This window comes from Astyanax mexicanus, chromosome 7 (genome assembly GCF_023375975.1).
Source record: "Astyanax mexicanus isolate ESR-SI-001 chromosome 7, AstMex3_surface, whole genome shotgun sequence".
In the NCBI taxonomy this organism is placed as follows: Eukaryota; Metazoa; Chordata; class Actinopteri; order Characiformes; family Acestrorhamphidae; genus Astyanax; species Astyanax mexicanus.
The window spans coordinates 25569766-25590880 of record NC_064414.1 but is presented as its reverse complement, the minus strand read 5'-3'; the positions used below and the strand labels follow the sequence as shown (position 1 = coordinate 25590880).

Here is a 21115-nt window from a genome sequence, read left to right as displayed (position 1 = left end):
TTTTTGGTATCACAACAGAATTCAGACACTAACTACGCTAATGCTAGTTAACTAGCTAGTTAGGTTACATTTTAGTGTGGTAACAGTAAAAAAAAAAAAAAAAAACTCTATGGCTAAATTCCATGCAGTGTTGAACATAAACGGTCAATTAGTGTATTAATATTAGTTTATGACCAATAATTGATAACTGTTTCCAGATTAATGAATTACAACCCACAGTTTAAGGGTTTAAGAGAAGACCCACCCCTTCCTAAAGTAATGAGTCTGATTGGTTCAACTGCTACACTGTAAAAATGAAAAAGTTAAGAAAACTCAAAATTTTACACTTCTTACCTTATTGGGTTGTAAAGTTTTACTTTACTAGACTTTTAAGTTTTGAAGAAAATCCTTCAAAACTGAAACCAGGCAGCTAACTATTATACAACACCTGTATAAATACCTAGAGAAGGCAGCCTGTGGAAAACGATTACACTCTGATGTTAACTGAGAAGTGGGAGGACACACCCATTATACAAATAGCGTGCAGAACTGCTTAGTAGACCCCATTCAACTATGCTCTGTAGACTCTGTTCATCTATCCTGAAAACGAGTAAAGCGTCAGTGAGTAAAGTGCTTACGGTTATTTACATTAAGCTTAGAATTCCAGTATTTTGTTCAAGTGTGAGCGCTAGCCACAGTTAGCAAGAGTTAGCAAGAGTTAGCCAGCCCCAGTTTCCACCGCTAGCCAGCAGCGGTTAGCCTCATGTAGCCTGTTTAAACACTGTAAACATTATCAGATTACAGAAAGGAGTATCCTTGTATATGCCTCTATTAACTTGTTGTTAGACTTATTGTGTACTTATTATACTGGTTTCATTTTAAGAACGTTATTGCATGTTATTGCATACATATTAAGTACGATGTTGTTTGAGATACTTCCACAGTTTGGGAAAGAAATGTACAGCATTGTTTGCTTGGCGCTACAAACTGGGTACATGTGCTAACGTAAACTGAATGAAAGGTAAACACTTTTTAATCTATTAGGAGATTCCTATTACTCTATGACCCAAAAAACTTCAACATCCGATAAATGACTACAATATGCTAAGGTTCTTTTTCTCCACAGCAGTCAATAGTTGCTTGGCAACAGAGAAAAGCTCTTGCAATTGTTATTTAATATCTTAAATTATTTATTGAAACTTGGTATTTTACCTGACATGCTTTGTCAAGGACAATTTATAAAAGCAATAAGCCTATTGATGGCATGCATAACCATGATTTTATTAGTTCAAATAGGGTTTTAGGGAATAAGAACACTGTTAGCCATGATCAAATCACAGTAACACATTTCCCTCCATCATGTTTCTTATATTCCTTAATAAAAACTGTATATATTTCATTTTCAAGGTAATGAGAATTTTGTATATTAAATAACTAGGATAGGTCAGGACGGTATTGACAGCCTGTCCTCCACAAGGATACAATGAATAATACACCGCTGTCTTAAACATGCACATGCATACATGGAGCACATGGAAAATGTTGCTATCCGTGTACAACAAGCAAGAGTCTTGAATCTTTAAACGGTTGGAATTGAGAACAAGAAAAATATGTTCGGGGACGTGAGCCTTGTCCACTGGTGAGTGTGTGCGAGTGTGTGTATAAGCGCACATCATTAGGCCTGATTAGACCAAATTAGGCTAGCGGGTGTATGCGTGTGACTTTAAAACCTCATTTAGACTCTACAGTGTGCAAATAAGTGACCCAGAGGAGAGAGCTGCTCTGTATTAGAGTGCAGTCTTCACCTCCCGACAGCAAGTCTGCACATTCTGGGAGGATTCAGGTACTTTCTGAGGAAGCAATTTGGCTTTAACATGCTTTTATTAAATTATTTTTTAATGGAAAAGGTGCAAATGATTCATGCTCACGTTAAATTCTTTGGAAACACCCCCCCCCCATTTAGCTGTAAATGTGCATTAAAGCTTAGTAGCTCCCCGGTAAGCTGTAAATTAGATTGTGATTGCCCTTGTGTCTATATGTACACACCACTATGAGCACATTTTTCAAATAGTCTAAAGCGTACTCAGACACACTGCCCCTGGAGTAACGGATAGCCCATAGCCTAATACAGACAGCCTTATTTGGGTTAGGTGGCTACTTCAGTCCCTCAGACTGTCACTTATGGAGGTGACTTATTCAGAAGATGAAGGAGTGTAGGGGCCTTCTAATGTTACCAAGAAGGCTTTTAAAAAAGCCATTAAAATGTCAGATCACTCGCAACCAATGGTTCTCTCAGGCTGCTCCTATGGGCATTGACTCTCTGGGCCAGTAAGTAGACTGCAAACTGGAACGAGTCTCCATCTAGTGGCTGTACTACCACAAGCTTAACCCTATACGTTCTTGGCCTGCTTACCTTATGACTGTCTAACTGTAAAACACTACAGCTTTGTCAATCACGTTAATGATTTATTAGTGTCTACAAGTATTTGAATTGCATCTGAAACAGATAGATTTTAGAAATGTGTTCCGTTTCCTTTCATCAAACCCAATTTCCCTTCCAAATACAGAATATGTGCAGTCAGACATTAAGTCTTGCTGCCCTGCCTTTTTGAAGTGTCCATCTTACGCCCACCACCCATCACTCCCCAACGAGTGGGATCGCGTTGTTCCTGCAGTATTTTTATTATAGGTCCATAACACACTGTCATCCACTGAGGCCTACCTGAATCACCTAAGCAGAAAGCTTGTTTATGTGTGCATAAAGCAAAGAGCACCACCCGGATCACAAAGAATGGTTTAAAACAAGCAACTCAAATGAGTCTCCAACTGCACATAATCTGTAAGACATGTATAAGTTTGTATGTATGTATGAGTAACTAATGAGCAGAATGTTTGAATTTATTGGGGGGTCTGAAAGAGTGATCTGGGTGCATCTCATTATGGATGCTATAGCTGTACCGAGAAAGCAGACAAACACCACGCTTCAGAGGACCCCCTCATTTACCGCTGCTCAGCAGAATGGCTAATGAACATCCTGTGCTTTTTGTTTCTATGGTAGGTGTCAAAGCACCAGCCCAACTGCTTCTACTCCAAGTAAGCCTCTTCATTTTAAGCCTGCACACTGTAATTGGGCATCTCACTTTTTTGAATATATAAAATACAAAATCACTTGACACATGAAATCCTCAACCTTTTAAACCGTGGAGAGTAAAAAGTGATAATTGACTCAGGCACAGCACAGCATTAAGAACATGCTAAATGTCAAAGTATGGAAGTTGCTGATAGAATCGAATGAAACTTTATACTGTATGTGTGAATGTAACAATGATATACGTAGGTGGTATATAAAACAATATAAGAAAGAAAGGATAAATACTGGATAAAGGAAAGACTGTACAATGTTGGACCACATTTAGCCTGGATGCAAGATTCAATTCAATTCAATTTTATTCATACTAAGAGGAAGAAATCTTAGAAGGAACTAATGCCAAGCTCAGGCTACATTTTTGTGACTCACGATGTTTACTATGTCAGATTAAGAAGTTATCTTCGTTTCGTGACATACACGTTAGTCACCAACCAATCATCCTTGCGTGAGTTTGTAGGTCATCACGTGGGAGGAGGACAGAGTCTGGCGGTTCTTGCAACAGAAGCGATTTGAGTGATGGTAGCACTTTTGTGCTCAGAAAATCGCATAAAGAGAGGAAGAAGTGACTGTGGGCTCCTTCCTGGGTGACCCAAAGAGGACATCACGGGCTTTGTGTACTCCAGAGAGAACTGGAGGTAGGGTAAAGATGTAGCTAGTTTAGCAAGGTTTCAGTGCATATAAAGAGAATAAAGAATAAACAGAATAAAGGCAGGGGTAAACTAGGCTCCAACGACGTCACTCACGTCAAATTACAGATCTTTGACTATGTCACACTACTCTCAACACTAAAATCCGGATCTGAAGCAGGCAATTTGTCGGCTCTGACAAAATCGGGTAAAAATCGGGCTAAAATAGTGTAGTCTGATCTGGGCATAAGACTTAGTCAAAGGAGCCAATCCCCCTCTGGTTGACCCTGACAGTACAAACAAATAGCAGAACAAAAACAAAAGGTACAGAGATCTAACGAAGTTCTACAGCTAATGTAGAAACAGGTTTTGAGTTCTGAGAGTGAGCAAGTGATGGACTCATGCTCAGTGTTAATGTTAAAGGGATAATGGAAAGCTATAAAGGTAAGGTTGAGATACAAGATTTGCCCACGGATGTTGCAGTTGGCTTTGTAAATCCTGCACACTGGTAAATCTCAGACATTGACATCACCTAATCCCATAAATGTTTGATTGGCAATAGATCTGGCAATCTAACATTCCAAGGAAGTGTTAAAATCTGACTAAGACATTCCTGGGAAAACCTTGTTGTGTGTGGGTGAGAATGATCCTGCCAAAAATGCCAATGACAATTAAAAAACATGACATAAGAGGTAAAACATGTGGCTGCAAATGTTGGAACATTTATTTGAGAATTTTATTGCATTCTGCCTCAACAGCATTAATAAGGTCAGGTACTGGTGGTGAATGATTACTTCTGGAACACAAATACATAGCTCTTGAAAAACTTCATTTTGTGAATCAGTTTCTCTAATTTTGCTATTTATAGGTATATATTTGAGTAAAATGAACATTGTTGTTTTATTGTATGAACTACGGAAAAAATGGCTGAAATAACCCTGTTTCTTAATGATAGTTCTCATGCATCTTTGCATGTTCTCCTCCACCAGTCATACACACTGATTTTGGATAACTTGTGCAAAAAACAATCCAAGCAGTTAAACTTGGTTTGATGGCTTGTAATCATCTATATTCCCCTTGCTTATATTCCAGAGGTTTCAATTTGGTAGAATCAAAGAAACTTTTTAAGTGGTCTTCCAGAGCTGTATTTCAGCCCACATGTATTGGATGGAGCTGGATGGAGCTTCATTTCTGCAGAAAGCGCAGATCTGCAGCTCGGTACTGGAGGGAGTAATACCCATTTACATGGTGCCTGGCAGTGGGCATGATGACCTTAAGCTCATGTCAGGCTGCTCCAAAGCCTCACATGCTATTAGACTGTGCTTTTCTAAGGAGATTATACAAGCTGTAAGAGTACTAGTGAACACCTGGGCCAGCAAGGGAGCACTTTAAAGTTTAACGCTGGTTTTTACACATTTGAAGGGATGAATAGAAGCTTTTGGACATAAAATGTATATACACTGATGTGCCATATGGAACATGGAAAGGGACAGGAGGCTAAAGAATGCTGCAATGACCTGCAGGATGTGTGTGTGGGGCCTCCTGTATTGAATGTCTGTTTGCATGAACCATTCTAGCCAGACGCCGCCAGCCACCATCATTACCATCGACTATGCTGTAAACTGTGGGTGGTAATGATTCACAAGATATCAGCCAACTGCTTACACAGGTATGGGAGTTTAAAAGCTGTCCCCTGAGGTAAGAGTACCATGATAACTTTGGTTTTGTTTTTTTGGTCTTATCATAATGTTCAATAGGACATTTCTGTAATCAAAGATATCTTTGAAGGGTATTAGAAATAAAAATTGTGCAGTTACGATATGGGGAAATATGGTACCTCAATCAGTTAACTATATTTTAAGACATAGTTTATATTCATTTTCCCTATCATTATGCCTATTTTTTTCATCACACAGCCAGTATTCACTTTCTACTGAATAAAACATCAAGTGAACAGTCAGTTCTTGAAGGCGATGTGATAAAATAAGGAAAAATGGTCAAGCTTAAGGATCTGAGCCACTTTGACAAGGACCAAATTATTATGATGGCTAGACATCTGGGTCAGAGTATCTCCAAAAAAGGTTTTGTAGGGGTTAAGCACCTCTCAAAAGTGCTCCAAGGAAGGGCAACAGGTGAAACAGCGACAGGATTAAGGAGGTCACAGCTCATTATTATGGTCCACGGAGGCCCCACCTCAGAACTTACAGGTTTGCCCCTAGGGTTAGGCTGGCATATAAATCAGGATACCTTTAGAGGTCTTGCCGAGTCCATGCCTCAACAGGTCAGAGCAGTTTTGGGGCACAAGTGGGACTTATTCAGTATGACAAAGTTTTTTTCTGTTTTATCTGATCAGTGGAACTGTTTTATTTGGAATTATTCTCCATCCATCCAACACTTGATGATACTTAAGATGAATGTTTTAGGGAGATTCCTGATGGAGTTGGCGATAAGGTGGTGCAGTGATTATCCAACATCATGAAGTGATTAACGCTCTTGTCACTAAACCCATTCAAATCCTCACAGCAATGCTCCAAAATCTTGTAGAAAGCATATTCTGGACAGTAGAGACAGTTACTCCAACAAAAGCAGCATAAACTCAAATAATCACACTTTAAATTAACAATGAGTAGTTGTCCCAATAATTTTGTCCATATAGTGCATCACCAAAAGCCCTATAAACTACTGAATCCTTTACACGGCAAAATGATTGATGCATGAACTAAAGACACTGATAAATCAAAAAAGGCTCTGCTCAGAAGTACTATTTAATTCACAACTTTAAAACAATGAGTCAGTGCATGATTTGCAAAAAAATAATAATAATTTTTTCATTTTAAACATTGAGCTGAATAAAACTAGTTCAACTTCCTTGTTATAACCACACAAGGACATATTCGAAAGCTAAAATTACAATCTTTTTTTCCCCAGTAAAAGATGAAGCTTTACTAAAGCCTGTAATGTCTTTTATTATCAGAACTTGGTGAGGATAATACAGAAAGCTGTACATTGCCCTTACTGTGAACCCGGCAGGAACATCTTAATAGCTTCTCCGGCTTGGAAGTGCCCTGTGTTGACACCGTGTTCTTGTTTTTCCCGATTCTGTCTCCTCCGATTCCTTCCTCCGCAGAGTTTTTACCTCTGCTTCACTAAAAAAGAAGCCCTCTTTTAAATCACATTATAAATCCATTCCTTCATGTGGGGCACTATGTAAAAAATGGGACAAGCTTGAGATGTGTTCCCGAGGGCATGCTAGCTCCTGAATTGAGCGCCAGGCTTATATTTCTGAAACGGATTGGTTTTATCAACACCCTAAGCTTAATATATGATACATGAGTGCAGATGTCGTTTTCATTTTTGAGGTTTTTAAAAGTACATTTGCTCCAAAATTATTACCTAAATATGATTTTGTTGCACTGTAAATGGTGACAGTGACGTACCATGATATTTCACAGATATTAATATTATCTATAACCCTGCATTCACACCGGCAGGCAGAGACGTATAGTAATAAGGTAGAACTACTTCACCACTGTACTTTACTTCCACTTTTACTTCACTACATATTTTAATACTTTTAATACATTTTAAATGCTGCATTGTTACTCTTACAATTATCGAAATAATCAAAAAACATTTCAAATCCACATTATCACTGCCAGAGCAGTAGATGCTCTGTACTGTCACTAGGTTTAGTGAAGTTCATCAACATTGAGCAAATCAAAAGGCAAATCAAAATCAAGTAATCATGCGAATCTTATAAAAAGACTACCCTGCTCCCATTCTGCATTTAGCTCTGCTGCCAGCCAGCAATATGTTATTCTGATATATGATCTACTGATTTCTGTAATAACTTTATAACATAATACTTGTGCTGTTACTTTCGGTACTTGAGCAGTACATTTAAGAATAAACTACTTGCAATCCTTCAGTATCAAAAAAAAATTGGAATACATTAGATAAGCGCAATTTGGCGATAAGTAGCAAGCAGGATGGCGACAGAGTGGATAGTGACAAATCAAGATTTTCCTGACTTTATGCAAATGAACTATGACGTGGTAAAGCAACCTTCTAACATGACTTGGCAAAGAAAGTCTTTAATCACAGACATGGGGGTTTGTGGTTTCATTCAGGCTCAGAACTGCTCTTTCTGCCTTTTCTGTTTTAAATTATGCATCTTAACAGAAATTAATGGAGAAAAATGAAGTGGGAATAAGGGCATTTTCACACCTGTGGATTGTTTCTCTGGTCCGGATCAGTTAATGAGTTTGTTTACTTGGAGCGTTTTCTCCCTCTGTTTGGTTTGGTTTCACACAGGAATAAACCTAAACGCACCAAACTACGGACCAATAAACCACGTGAGCCATTGTCTCCTCTGATTGGTCAGAGCTGTCTGGCTTGGTAGAAAGAAAGTAAATATAGGGAGATGATTATGTGTTCCAGCACATATATATGTATATAACACTGAACGCTGAACTCTGCACTTTCAAACAGAGTTTTTAAAAGCATGTGCAGCACAATTGTCTAGGGAGTCGTGAGAGTAGTGAATGCAGCACAGACCGAGCATGTAAACACCATGGAACAGAGACAGCATTTGTTTACAGCTGTGGTAATTAGCATTATCAGGTTAATATATCAGATTGAACTGCACCTTATCAGCAGTTTAGTTTAAATAAAAAGAGTATATATGATGGGTTAGACTGAGACTGGATCACATTCTCAGCACAAGCATAACGCTCCAGAGTTTGTTTGGGACCAGACCAAGATCACCTTCTCTCAATGGTCTTGGTCCGTTGTTTTGATTACGGTTTTAACACCTGTTCATTCTAACCGCACTAAGGGTACATCGTGTAAATATGGTAAGTACCGCTGGTGTAAAATCACCCTGAAAGTAGCGGATGGCTCGATAGGTAGCTAGCTACATTATTCTCCATGCTAACCGCTAACATCACATCCATTGTTTACATTTTGCTTAAAGTAACCTACTGTAAAAGTTTTAAAACCTGTCAGCCACCACTCTTTTTCGAGCTGCCACTGATGCAGCACCACCAGGTAGCCAGTGCACTCTGAGAAAAGCACAGTGACACAGCCCTGATCATCAGCTAACAGACGCCTGTGCTGACCAACATTACACTCAGAGTGCAGTCTACTATGTGTGTTTAGCGGCAGAGAGGAAGGCTGTGCTGCAGCTTCTAGGGTCTCAGCTGTGTATCTTTTATCCAGAGGGCACTTTTGACAAGTGGAAGCTGGTGGGAAAATGGTGCCCAGTTTCACATTCAAATACAAAGATGTATAAATGCTAAAGTGTGTCACTAACAGAGCCCTGCTGTATACATTAAAACAGACCTATAAAACCATTCCATTTACACCTGTGTCAACTGTGGTCAAGAATCACCGTTGATCGCAACGTAGTTTAAGTGATTCAGTTGTAGTATAAACAGAATGGGATCATGGAAAACAGCCTCCATGACGACACCATGCCTATAAATCTGATGATGTTACTGGGGCTAAGCAGATGGTTATCCATTGTTTATTCTAATGTGAGCTGTTTATTCATGCTATCCACTCCTACGTTACTGCAATGTGTCATTTGCAAGATGTTTCACAATTTTCTAAAATAATTTCTCTTCTTTCTTAAAAATACAAGGTGCTACAAAGTAATGATGGGCAATGGGACATTTTTAATGTCTGCGTATCAATAAATATTGTGGTATTTTTTTTATAGTATTGTCAAAGTTAACACATTATTAAACTGGAAATTTTAACTTGTCATTTAGCAGTTTAATTTAGCAATATAAGCATCACTACTGTTAGCGTCAGAATTGAAGTTTATTTATGATTAAAAACACTATCCCTCCCATTCTCTCTCTCTCTCTCTCTCTCGCTCTCACACACACACCTCTTTCTGCCTAGGGCTGTGCCATATCGCACTGTACAGAATAAAATTGCTAAATATTCTGACACCATAAAAATAATTTATTTTGATATTGCGATATTCTTAAAAAGAATCTATTTGGTATTTTTTTATTAATGATATTTACATTTAATTGTTTGTTTGCAGTTTATATGCATGCCCTTAATATTCTTTTCTTTATATTTGTCTCCATTTTTTCCATTGTTTTTATAATTTTATACAAAACCAGGGTCTTGGTAAGTTACTGTTTACGAAATAGGCAAACATTTTATGATTTTTTTTTTGTTTCTAATGAATGTATAAAACCCTTGTATTTATACTGAATAAAACCTTAATATTTATTTTGTTGCAGTAATATATTTTGAAAATTATTTTTTGAAAAAAAAAAAAAAAAAAAAAAAGCAATGGTTTGTTATATCGCCAAGAATATTTTTTATCTCAAAAATACCCTGAAATTACTGTGATAATATTTAATATTTTTACCATATCGCCTACCCAGATGTTTAATGTGAAACTGACCAAAAGACACACAGGAAATCACTAAGGACACTCCCATCATGTCAGAAACCTGTCAAGCTTTATCAGAGAGAGAGAGAGACGTATATAAATAGTTTATAGCTGAGTTGCTGCAGTGCTTTTGGAAGCAGCACTAGAATCTGAGGGGTTTTGATTCAGATGATTAGGGGAAAAAAATCCATTACATAAATATTTTTGTCTCACTCACAAAATACAGGGAAGTAGTGATATTAAATTTGTAAACCATAATTTAAATCATGATTAATGAAACTTCCTGAATAAAAGGCATCTGCAAAGAGTTGTAATTGTGAGTTCATGGTGATGTAAAAAATTCTGAAACAGCAGCTTCAGTGGGAATTCTAAAATAAATTGTTTAAATGTTTGAAAACTAATGAAAATGTTTATAACATAGTTCTTCACACTGTCATCTCTTTAACAAATATGGTTCTGTTATGGCATCACTTAAAGGCCCCTATTTTAGCACGTTTTTTTCTCTCAGTTATCAATAATTCAGTATTTGTGTATTCCTGATGTTGTAATCCACTGTTATCTCTCTCATAACTATCACACTTCTCACCAGCCCGTAGGACCAGGCTGTGTGGACGCAGATGGTCCAGCATGTCAAGGCCATGGGCTAAATGACTCCCATGCTCATTAATATGCATCAGATTTGCAACATGACAGATTTCGGGGCGAGCTAAATCAAATCAAAGCGAATCTGAGCAGATGACGTGCTGAGTTATTAAGCTCTGCTGACCCAAATCAAACACAACTGCAGGTGACGCGACACTCTGCTGGAACAATATGAGCGCGCATAAGTAATATGTTTTTATGCTGTCGCTGAGGGCGCCATATGCATAGTAATAAACCATTTCCAAGATGTACTCACAGCACCCGTGAACACCTCGTCGTTACGCAATGCTACACAAAGCCACTGCAGTGTCAAACAGAGAAACAGTTTTCAACAATATCCTGCGGCACCAAACAAAATATCTGCTGGATATCTGCAGAAAGAGATATGCTGTGGTCTTACGATTAACTGGATCAACAGAAGATTCTTCAATTTATCATGTTATAATATCTAATATATTTTTAACTGGCTTAAAATATTGAGATTAATCACTAAGAATTTGTTCAAGATGCTCAATCTTCATTGAGCCATATTAAAAGTTGTGAAAGTAATAAATTACATGCAAATTGAGTTTTTATAGAGCAAGATTCCTGAAATAAAGGAAGTCCACTTTACAATCAATATATACTCTGCTGGCCGTGGATGACCAAGCTTTTAGACCTCATTTACCAGGTTTAATAATTATATATAATCAAATTTTTGGGATAGCAGTATGATTATTCATTTCAATTACCTATCAAACAATTACATTAAGGAAAACACAGTCTTGCAGGATACCATGTTAAAGGAATGGTATAATAGGAATCACCTGTCATAATCATATAACTAGTTCTAATAAGCCAAATTTAACTTTTTGCACTTTTCACCTCATTGAAACAAAAGTGTTTAACATAGTAAACAAACATTATTTATGCTTATGTTGCATTAGAACACAAACTACAAAGGACAAAAGAACCAGTGTAGCTCTAAAAAGATACAGATCCTCACCCAGTGTGAGTTTTTGCCCAGGCTTTACTGGAGTAATTATTTTTATTTACCATATTTTTTTTTCATTAATAGCTGATATGTGTTTCTTTGAAGTAATGAAACTTACCAGTCCTGCTTAAAATTTCTATAAACCGGTGACGTCCAACCATCTGTGTCTCACCAATACCAAGCCCCATCAGCTTTTCTGTCTGCCCCACCCCTAAACCCATACATCGCCCAGTGCCAATTCCTAACTACTCCTCCCATTTCTTATCATATTTTCTTATCAAAATCAGGGGGTTTAGTTACCCTTTAAAATAACCTTGTTACTGCTATTTCATTTCTGCTTGTTTGTATTCTGGCTTCTCAATTTAAAAAAAAGTGTATCCATCTCTCCAACTGAAAATAGAGTAAAATTTATTGTGGTTCGATGAGAAGTATAAACATACACCATTCCAACCCACTATTGGTTTATACATGATTTATCCATCTCACCTGCACATCACGCCCCACTCCAGCAAGAACATATAAAGATGATCCGCGCAGAGACTCAAGAAAACTTAAGCAAAATGTCCCAAATAAGGTTTATCTTTAATATATCAGCCCTGTACAAAAATACATTCATTTTTGATGAGTATATATGCAGCTAAAACCAGGAGACAAGTGAATTCCACATTTTTTAACATTAACCTTATAACATAATTTTATAGTAATTAAAGCTTTTAGGAAACTTTATTTTGAGGAGGAGGGGCAGTGCACTATAGTCCCCCTGTGAAGCTTTTGTTGTTGATGGCAATTTTTCCCCCTTACATACCTACGTTTATTTTTATGCTTTAACTAGTTTTGAAGGTCGTACTTACACACTTTTACGTGAGTAAAAAGCTTATGTTGATGCTTCAACTTCTAAGACAGTAAATGAGCAATGAATTTAAATATGTGTGACACCTTTGAACTACAGGACAGTGAAGCACTTCTTGCCAGTGTCAATGATGCACATTCTGGGGTAAAAAGGTTTCAGTAAAATAAGACCATATATAAAAAATTCATATTCTTTTGAAGTGAAAGTTGTGTTTTACCCATTGGACATAAATAAATTACACCAATGCTAATACAGTCCAATTTTACACTTCTGTTTTGGTTTTGTCCTGTTTTGGCAGATTTTTTTAAAATGGAAAGACAACATTGTTTGAACTTCATGGTATGTCAATTCCATATAAACCAACACATTAAAAGATTACATGAATTATGGGAGTTTGAGTAAGGCCAGTTAGTGGGTGCGAGATGATGGGACATCTCATTTTTCGAAGTTGTGCAGTTTTACTTGCTTTATGAGCATGCTTTTGCAGACAAACTTTGTGAATGTAAAACAGTACAAAAACTAAAGAAATGTGTGTTTGGTAGATTATTTGTTTGTTGTAACATTGCTTTTTGGCAATTAATTTTATACTGTCGGAAAGCCTGTCAATTTTCCTTTTAATGTCACAACTTGGTTTTGTGGAACACCGGCTTCAAGTTGCCCTAACGCGCAGGTCCTATCCGGATCAGTCAAATGTGGCATGCAGATTTTTGGAGCAGACACCTACTGACCACTGTAGCAGGGCCCATGTGTCAAATGTCAAAAGCAACAGCAAAATAGGAAAAGCTGTTTGGTAACAGCAGAGAACATTTTGCATTTCCAGTAGTAAAATATTTAATGCCAAAAAGCATTGATACAACAAAGATAATCTACCAAACACACATTTTTTACTTACTCTTACTCTTTGTGCTGTGTTTAACTGTACTCCTACTTGTCATGTGCTACAGGTTTTATTGGAGGTTTCCACTAAAAGCTTCTGCTTGCAACAGCAGCAAGGACACATCATACAGACAGAGTAAGCCTCTCTTCAAAACTTTCAGACCTGCAGAGTGCCTGCACTGTACCTTGTGTTTTTTTCTGTTCGCACTTACACTAATTTTGGTAAACACAACTGATGCACAAAACAGATGCAGGACACGTGAGGAATAATGCTTATGCAAAAATGTAATTAACATGTAGTTGCAAGTATATCTCTAACTAATAGTACATTACTAACTATTGCACTGTTTACTGTGGACGTAATGATCATGACCAGTCACATCTAGCTGATTTGACCACTCAATTGAAGGGGATAATTAAAAAGACAAAAGCAAAAGTGGAGCAGAAAAGGAGTGTAAGAGAAAGTGCTTCAAACCTTGTTTAAAAAAATAATTAAAAAATGAGCAAAGGTTTAACTATATTAAAAATCTCACACTTTTCTTTTTTAATCTCGAAAAATTGCACTTGTTGTAAACAAGCTTTTTCAATTCCTCAATTCGACATCTATTCCTTTTTAAGAGACATTTAATAGGTCACACGAAAAAAAAACTAATATAATAAAAGTGATTCAATACAAATAATTATAACAATTTAATTATGACTGGTTTTATATACCAAAAACACTGTTGTAACTCATAACATGATCATGATGTATTTTCAGATTTAACAGGTAACAGGAACTGGTAATCTGAGCTTTAGTAAGGCTGTTAATCATAGCTGGGTAATTTACCACCCCAAGTAGCGTTCTATAGACAGGCACAGAAATGAAAACCTATATATTTCACTGATTAGCTACAGCCCCTTTTTAATACTTTTCAGCAACCAGTCTAATGCAAGTAATGCAAATAACTTTTTTAAGACATTTTAGCTAATATTAGCAACATAATAACCTACGAATGGAATCTGATAACAATGATACAAAAATTATATAATTAATAGTAATTGTGCGCTTCACCTGTTCAAAAATTGATCATTTGCAATACCTTATTAAATTATTTAAAAAATCATAATTTACATATTATATAAACATATAATCTAAAAATATTTATATAATTTATTTAAATGAGTTACAAATTGTATTATGAATACTAATTGGATATTACTTACTTTTCAATCATTACGATATTGGGAAATTCTTAATATTAAGCTCTACAAATTACCTGCAGTTAACTGTTTTTCTACAACAAAAGTCAACACCAACACCAAAAATATATATATATATATATATGTAGTTTGCAGATCTCGTGTCCATTTTCATGCTGCACAGAAAGAGTTACCCATTTAAAAACATTTTTGAGAAATAAATCCAATTCTCATAAAACTGTTTTATTTAAGGACCTAGTAATAATACTGTGCCTAAGTTGAATCAAATTGAAGCCAATTACATTCAGACAAGAACATGTTATCTATTACAGCATCATTAAAGTCCTATATTTTAACATTCGGACACGGAATGTAAACCTCAGTTTCATCAAAAAACACAAAAAATATATATAATATATATAAAAAACACATATTGAATTGCAAAACCCCAAATTTAATAACATTAATGCTGAAAAAAATAAGGCAGCCTTATGAAGATTTGTTTGATTACATGCATTCAGTGGTCTTAAACCACCTAAATGAAATGTTAGGATAAATCTGAATAAATTAAAAGGTTTATGTTCATTAGGCACTACTGCAGCGAGGCTGCTGGATAAGAGCACACAGGCGTTTTTTTCCCTCAGCGGTTAAATTATTCGACACAGACTTGTTTTTTGTTTTTAAAAAGAACAGATCAAATATCTTACAATCTCCATTACCTAATTAACATAGGTTGTGACCTAGTTTCAGTCTTTTTCACAAGACTGGAATTATGTTCAAACTTTTGTTACACTTTGAATCTGTATCATTATGAACCTTTGTCCTTGGACTTGGGTGAATGTGTAGTGTTTAAATGCTGGTGGTTCCTATGAGAGCTGAATTCCTTATAGGTTTGTGTGGGTTGAGGTGTGAATGGATCCCCTATTGGGATTTGAACAAGTCTTAGTTGTTCATTATAATTTTAGATCAACTCTGTTAATGTGTAGCTTTGGTTTAGGGTTGGATTTAATACACAAACCCAAGAACAGAGTCAATGAGCATCAGAGAGTGGGAGAGTGTGTAAGAGAGAGAAAAAGAAAGAGAGAGAGAGAGAACAATCAGGTTCAGAATATCAGACCACAAACTTGTTCTTGGTAGTTGAGCCACTCTTAGTGGCTGTGTCTGCGTGAGACTGATAGCCAATGGTCATTTTCATAGGGATGCCTAATCGCTCCTTATACACCCTCCTGTGGAAAGAAAGACACATTCCCACATTATTACTTCACTATGCATATTTGTTTTTTTCACAACCTTTTACACTTTAATAATATGTCGTATCTACGTATTGTATCCATGTGTGCATTTCTCACCCTATGTGCGTTATACCATCTCTGTTCTCATAGTCAGTTGTCCAGACAGCAATTTTGTCTCCTTTTGTTCGGACATTGACTACAGCACCACACACATCATCGCTGTAGTCATCGAAGGCCTCTCCTATGAGGCAAAGCAGCTGCAAGCACAAGGTGAAAACATTACAGTGACACAAATGCTGCAAATGTTTTCCTGCAAACGCAGTTCCACAAGGACACTCACAGTCTCCAGCCAAAAACGGTCCAGGTCAAGTTTCCTCTGCTGCTTGTTGAGTGTGATTAGCCAGCGGCCTCCTTTCTTATTCCTTTCATCCTCCCACATTGGCTCAATACCATCCTGCATTACATGGGAGGTGAAAAGGTAGAGTCATTTTGACCATCACTGCATCAAAGCTCAGACTGCAAACAGTTATATAAAAAGAAAAACACACATCTGTTCTTATTTCCAGCAGACAAAAGTGGGCAAAGTCCAATTAACATATTATTAAAAAAAGTGGGCAAAGACCATTAACATATTATTAAAATGTTACTCATCTGATATTTGTCTGAACAGTTTGCACAAAACAGAAATGCATCACATACAGTTTTGGTTTGTATTCTTATTTTTTTTTAAAATGTCACTTTGATGTCATTTTAATTTCCTCCTGTGACTCAGTTTGGCCATCCACTATGCCTTCTCCTCACAGCCTAAAGTCGCATGAATTACGGACTGGTAGTTTAGACAGAGTCGCATTGTCACAAACTAGATATGTATAATGTATATTGGATATCAATAGCTTTTTTTAAAGTGACTCAAATATAAGTAAAAATGTAAAAAATATAAGGTTTTGCTGTTCATACAGCCACACAAATTACACATTTGTGTAATATGTGACAAAAAGATTTGCCACTTTCCTTTGCTATATGAACATATATGTCTCATTTCAATTCAACTTTCATTTGTGTGCCAGCGTGAACGGCAAAATAAAACTAACAACACTGACATCAGACATTTTCAGTATGTGGTACTGGGATCTGATACACATTCGATATGCAGCGATATACCTCAAGACAGCTTTTGCTTATTTGCATCTGTTTAGACAACTGAATAGTATATAGTCACATTAAAAGGATAGTGTAAACAGCCCTAAAAACATTAGATTTGGGAAGAAATTCAGACTCAAGAAACAACACAAAAACCTTAAGCTTACCTTAAACAGTGAGTAGTCACAACCAGACATCAAATTACTGGAGAGCTGAATGTGATTATAAAGCCTAAGGGAAAGAAGATTTAATAATCAGAAACTGTTGTTAAAAATGTTCAGAATACAGTTAAAGTAAAGTATAACCGTGTAAAAAGAATCTTTTCATGATCTGACATAAAATGTTGACAATTTTTCTTATGGTTACAACAACTACTTTTACTAGTAGTAGTGGTATGACTACTGCTAATTATAATAATATATATTTTTTATGTCTTATGTAATTCCCAGAATGCACAGAAACTCAATAAAACTAACAAAAAATAAATAAAAAAACACAACTGATAAAAACATTTAGTTACATTACTAAAATATAACAAAGAACATCTTACGCCCAAAAATCCTCTACTGTGTCAAACTTAGAAATCAGCCGCAGGTTTGCTTGCCATGTTTTGCTCTTGTCGTTTTTGAAGAACCATAAAGACCATCTGTTGAAAACAAGCAGATAAGAAAGGCGTAATTTCCAGTGGCCATTATGGTCAATAAACTGTTCAATACAAACTGTCATGAGAATGAGAGAGAGAGAGAGAGAAACCAGGTTCAACATTTCAGACAGCAAACAGCAAGATAAAATTTAAACAGTGTGCAAAATCTAAAGGGCTACAGGGGATGGTGTGCTCCGTATGGTTCACCTGTTCTGTAGTGGATGTTTGATATAGCAATCAGGGCTGACAATCTCCTGGCCTGTCTCCTCAGAGTTCTCCTCTTCACTCTTAGTTAGATTCGAGATGACTTCCTTGAAAACAGAAATATCAGCAATATGAATGGATAGATTAATCTTGCAGGGAACATCAAACATAGTGGTCATAAAAGATTGTCAAAATAATACCTAGGGCCACATTTGTGTTTAATGTAAACACAAACTTAACTCACCTTGCTGTACAGTGCAGTAACAGTTAACTAGCTACAAAGTAAACAGCTGGAACGAAAACAGAGTTAGTACATGATAACTTTGTCCTGTTTTGAGTTTTATATATTAGCTAACTTAGAACAAATTGTTTAAATGGTTGTCTTGCTTGGGGCTAGTTTAGCTAGTTAGGTTAGCAAGTTACAAACGTTGAAAGTTTACTGAGAAACCAATGCATTAAGTTAATTAGAGAGCTACCTAAGCTAGCTACTTACAGATGTCGTGGCGGTTGCGATTACTGAAGTTTATGCTAGTCACCTAGCCGGAGCTGTCAGGTTATTTTTATGACTGAACAGTGACCAGTGTCTTCCTTTATTTATTTATTTAAGTTAATTTAGTGTGCTAGCTAATAGCTAGGTTACTTATTAACTAGCTAGCTAACGTTAAAGGTAAATAATGCCTTAATAAACACTGGGAAGGGATCACTAACACTAGATTATCATATTTCTTCACTGCTGGCAAGCACACTGCTGACATCGCTTGATGTTGTGTAGTTAGCTAGATGTAATGTTGTGTAGTTAGCTAAATGAGTATACAATATTACAGCAAGACATACTAACTATAAACTATGTAAGTTAGGTTAGCTACACATAAAGCTAGTGGGGGTTCTGTCAAGTTCAGCTACCCTGTCAAACCGTGCTACCCTAGTGTATGTTTAACTGTAAAAACGCAAAAGAAGCACCATATTAGAGCATGTTACCAGTAAAAGTCCCAGAAGATGCAGCTAGTATATTTTGATATTTAACCATTTGATTTGGACACAGCGTTACCATTATCATGGTAAAGTTATGGAAATGAGAGCTCATTACAAACTGCTTTTGTAATTTTTTTAAATAATATTTTTTATACTTATTATTATTTTTGATTCCATTTACACTTTTGTGCAATGACAGTGAGTCCAGGTTGTTTAATGCACAGAAAATTGATTAACTATATAAAAAAAACGAGAAATAAATAAAAAGGTGTATGTCAGCGCATGCGCAGTGCCTTCAGGAAGCACGTATCGATGTGTAGCATAACTCGACAGAACACCGGCTATCTCAGGTGTCCTGGAGTATACTAACAAACATAGATCCAGAGTATATTAGCTAGTAGTTATCTAGGTTAGATAAACTTAATTAGGTTATGTGGCTACTCCACATAAACAATCACACAGACACCGAGTCAGTCTCAAAAGTAACTCAGTTGTCAGACAGAAAGCTCGCTAACAGATCCAGCAGTTCAGTTACCGCCGGGGACTCGCAGCTTCTCATTCAAACAGTCTGATTAACCTTATTAAAGTATTATTGTAGGTGACAATATCGCGGCACCCCGATCTAAACCCTCCTACACACACCTCACTGCTGTGAGACGGAGCTGCGCCCATCCAGCAGCAGTTAAAACAAGAACAGCGCTAATAGTAACGGCTCCACTCACCGGCTCCGCAGTCGCCATTTTACATGCTGCTGGTTCACACACAGGCCTCATATGGAGCAGAGCGACTCACCGGACCCGCTCAAGACATGTATGGCCAACATCCTCTCACACACTGAGCGCACTGTGCTCAAAATACTGACACAACGCTTCAGCACACAAACACCTAACTACACATAACTTCTGTTATAGGCAGTTAATGAAACTATTAAATATTTAAAATGGATGTGTGCTTAAATAGACGTGAATTAGCTAACTAGAATAGTTTAACTAACTTACTGTGAGTGATGGATTTAGGGATAATAGCTATAACTAACTAACGAGTTAGATAAAGCAACATTTTGTACATTAAAACACACCAGTAACATTTTTCCCTAGTAAAAGTGTTATATATAATCTAAAAAGTGTATTAATTGATTTTTATGAGCTTTTTCGGGTTGTTGAATGTGCCACCTCTAGGGTTGCCAGATTGATGTGTTGCCCGATTAGTTTCCAGCCAAAACTGGTTTCAAAATCCACCAAAATGAGAACTGAAACAAAACTTTACCTAAAACAAGACAAAACTAACCCCCCCCCCCTTCATTTCCCATATTTTCTTGTCCCAAAACACACCAGCCCACGCTCAGCATATAAATAATATTTCCCAGTTTGCATATTGTCTAAAAAAAATAATCAGCTGCTTAATAAAGCACAGAGGTGTCATTTACAAAAAATTATTTACTTAGGTAAAAAAAAAAATGATTATCTATAGCTGCTTTACTGGAGTAATTCTTTTTGAGACACTGTTTTTCTTCTGCTCTGAACATTTTAAAAATAGCCTTGCTAATTCTTTTTGATTTTAGCTTTTTGTTTCATTCCGTTAATTTGATTGTGGATGGACGAGAAGTAACAATACCATTCTGACACCCTTTTAGTTTATACACAAATCATCACACCTGCACGTCACGTCACAATCCAGCAGACGTGTGTAGCCTGGTATGAAGATTCCTGTGGCTCAAAAGACTTTACTGAATTTGAGCAAAATGTCCAAACTAAGCTTCTTTAATATATGTACATTGTACTAAAATGCATTGATTTTCAATGGGCTTGTATACAGCTGAAACAGGGAGCCTTGTGCATCCCAAATTTATCAACATCAACAATTTAATATAACATTACAGTCATTATGGCTTTTAATTAATGGGATTAATGGGAATTTGATGCTTTGCAATATCATAGTGTTTTATTATTTACTCACAAAATCAACGAAAGAGTTCAGTTTTATACTAGCTAATCAGCTATCTTGTGTAAATAACTATCAAGATTGGTACACTATGTTATGGCCAGATTTGCCTTTATATTTTAAGCAGTTTTGACTTTTCTTGAATTTGAAACTTCAACTTCTACAGAACTATTTTAAAACCCTAGTATCTGTACATATCTATCTTAGTAATTTGAATACTTTTTATTTATTTATTTTTATTTTTTTGTTTCAAAGTTGTTGTTTTTTTTGTTTGTTTGAAATTGCACTG

General features: G+C 36.4%; 1 protein-coding gene across 1 annotated transcript; it reads right to left on the bottom strand.

Annotated features, from left to right (window-relative positions):
• Positions 1-14921: 14921 nt before the first annotated feature.
• On the bottom strand, positions 14922-19737 carry eif4eb (eukaryotic translation initiation factor 4eb). Its single transcript, XM_007237991.4, has 7 exons — positions 19608-19737; positions 17917-18020; positions 17617-17712; positions 17234-17297; positions 16267-16380; positions 16044-16183; positions 14922-15920 (listed from the first exon to the last, which is right to left on the bottom strand). Exons 1-7 carry the CDS (start codon positions 19656-19658, stop codon positions 15806-15808), a joined length of 684 nt encoding a protein of 227 aa, XP_007238053.1. The 5' UTR covers positions 19659-19737; the 3' UTR covers positions 14922-15805.
• Between the last annotated feature and the right edge of the window lie 1378 nt (positions 19738-21115).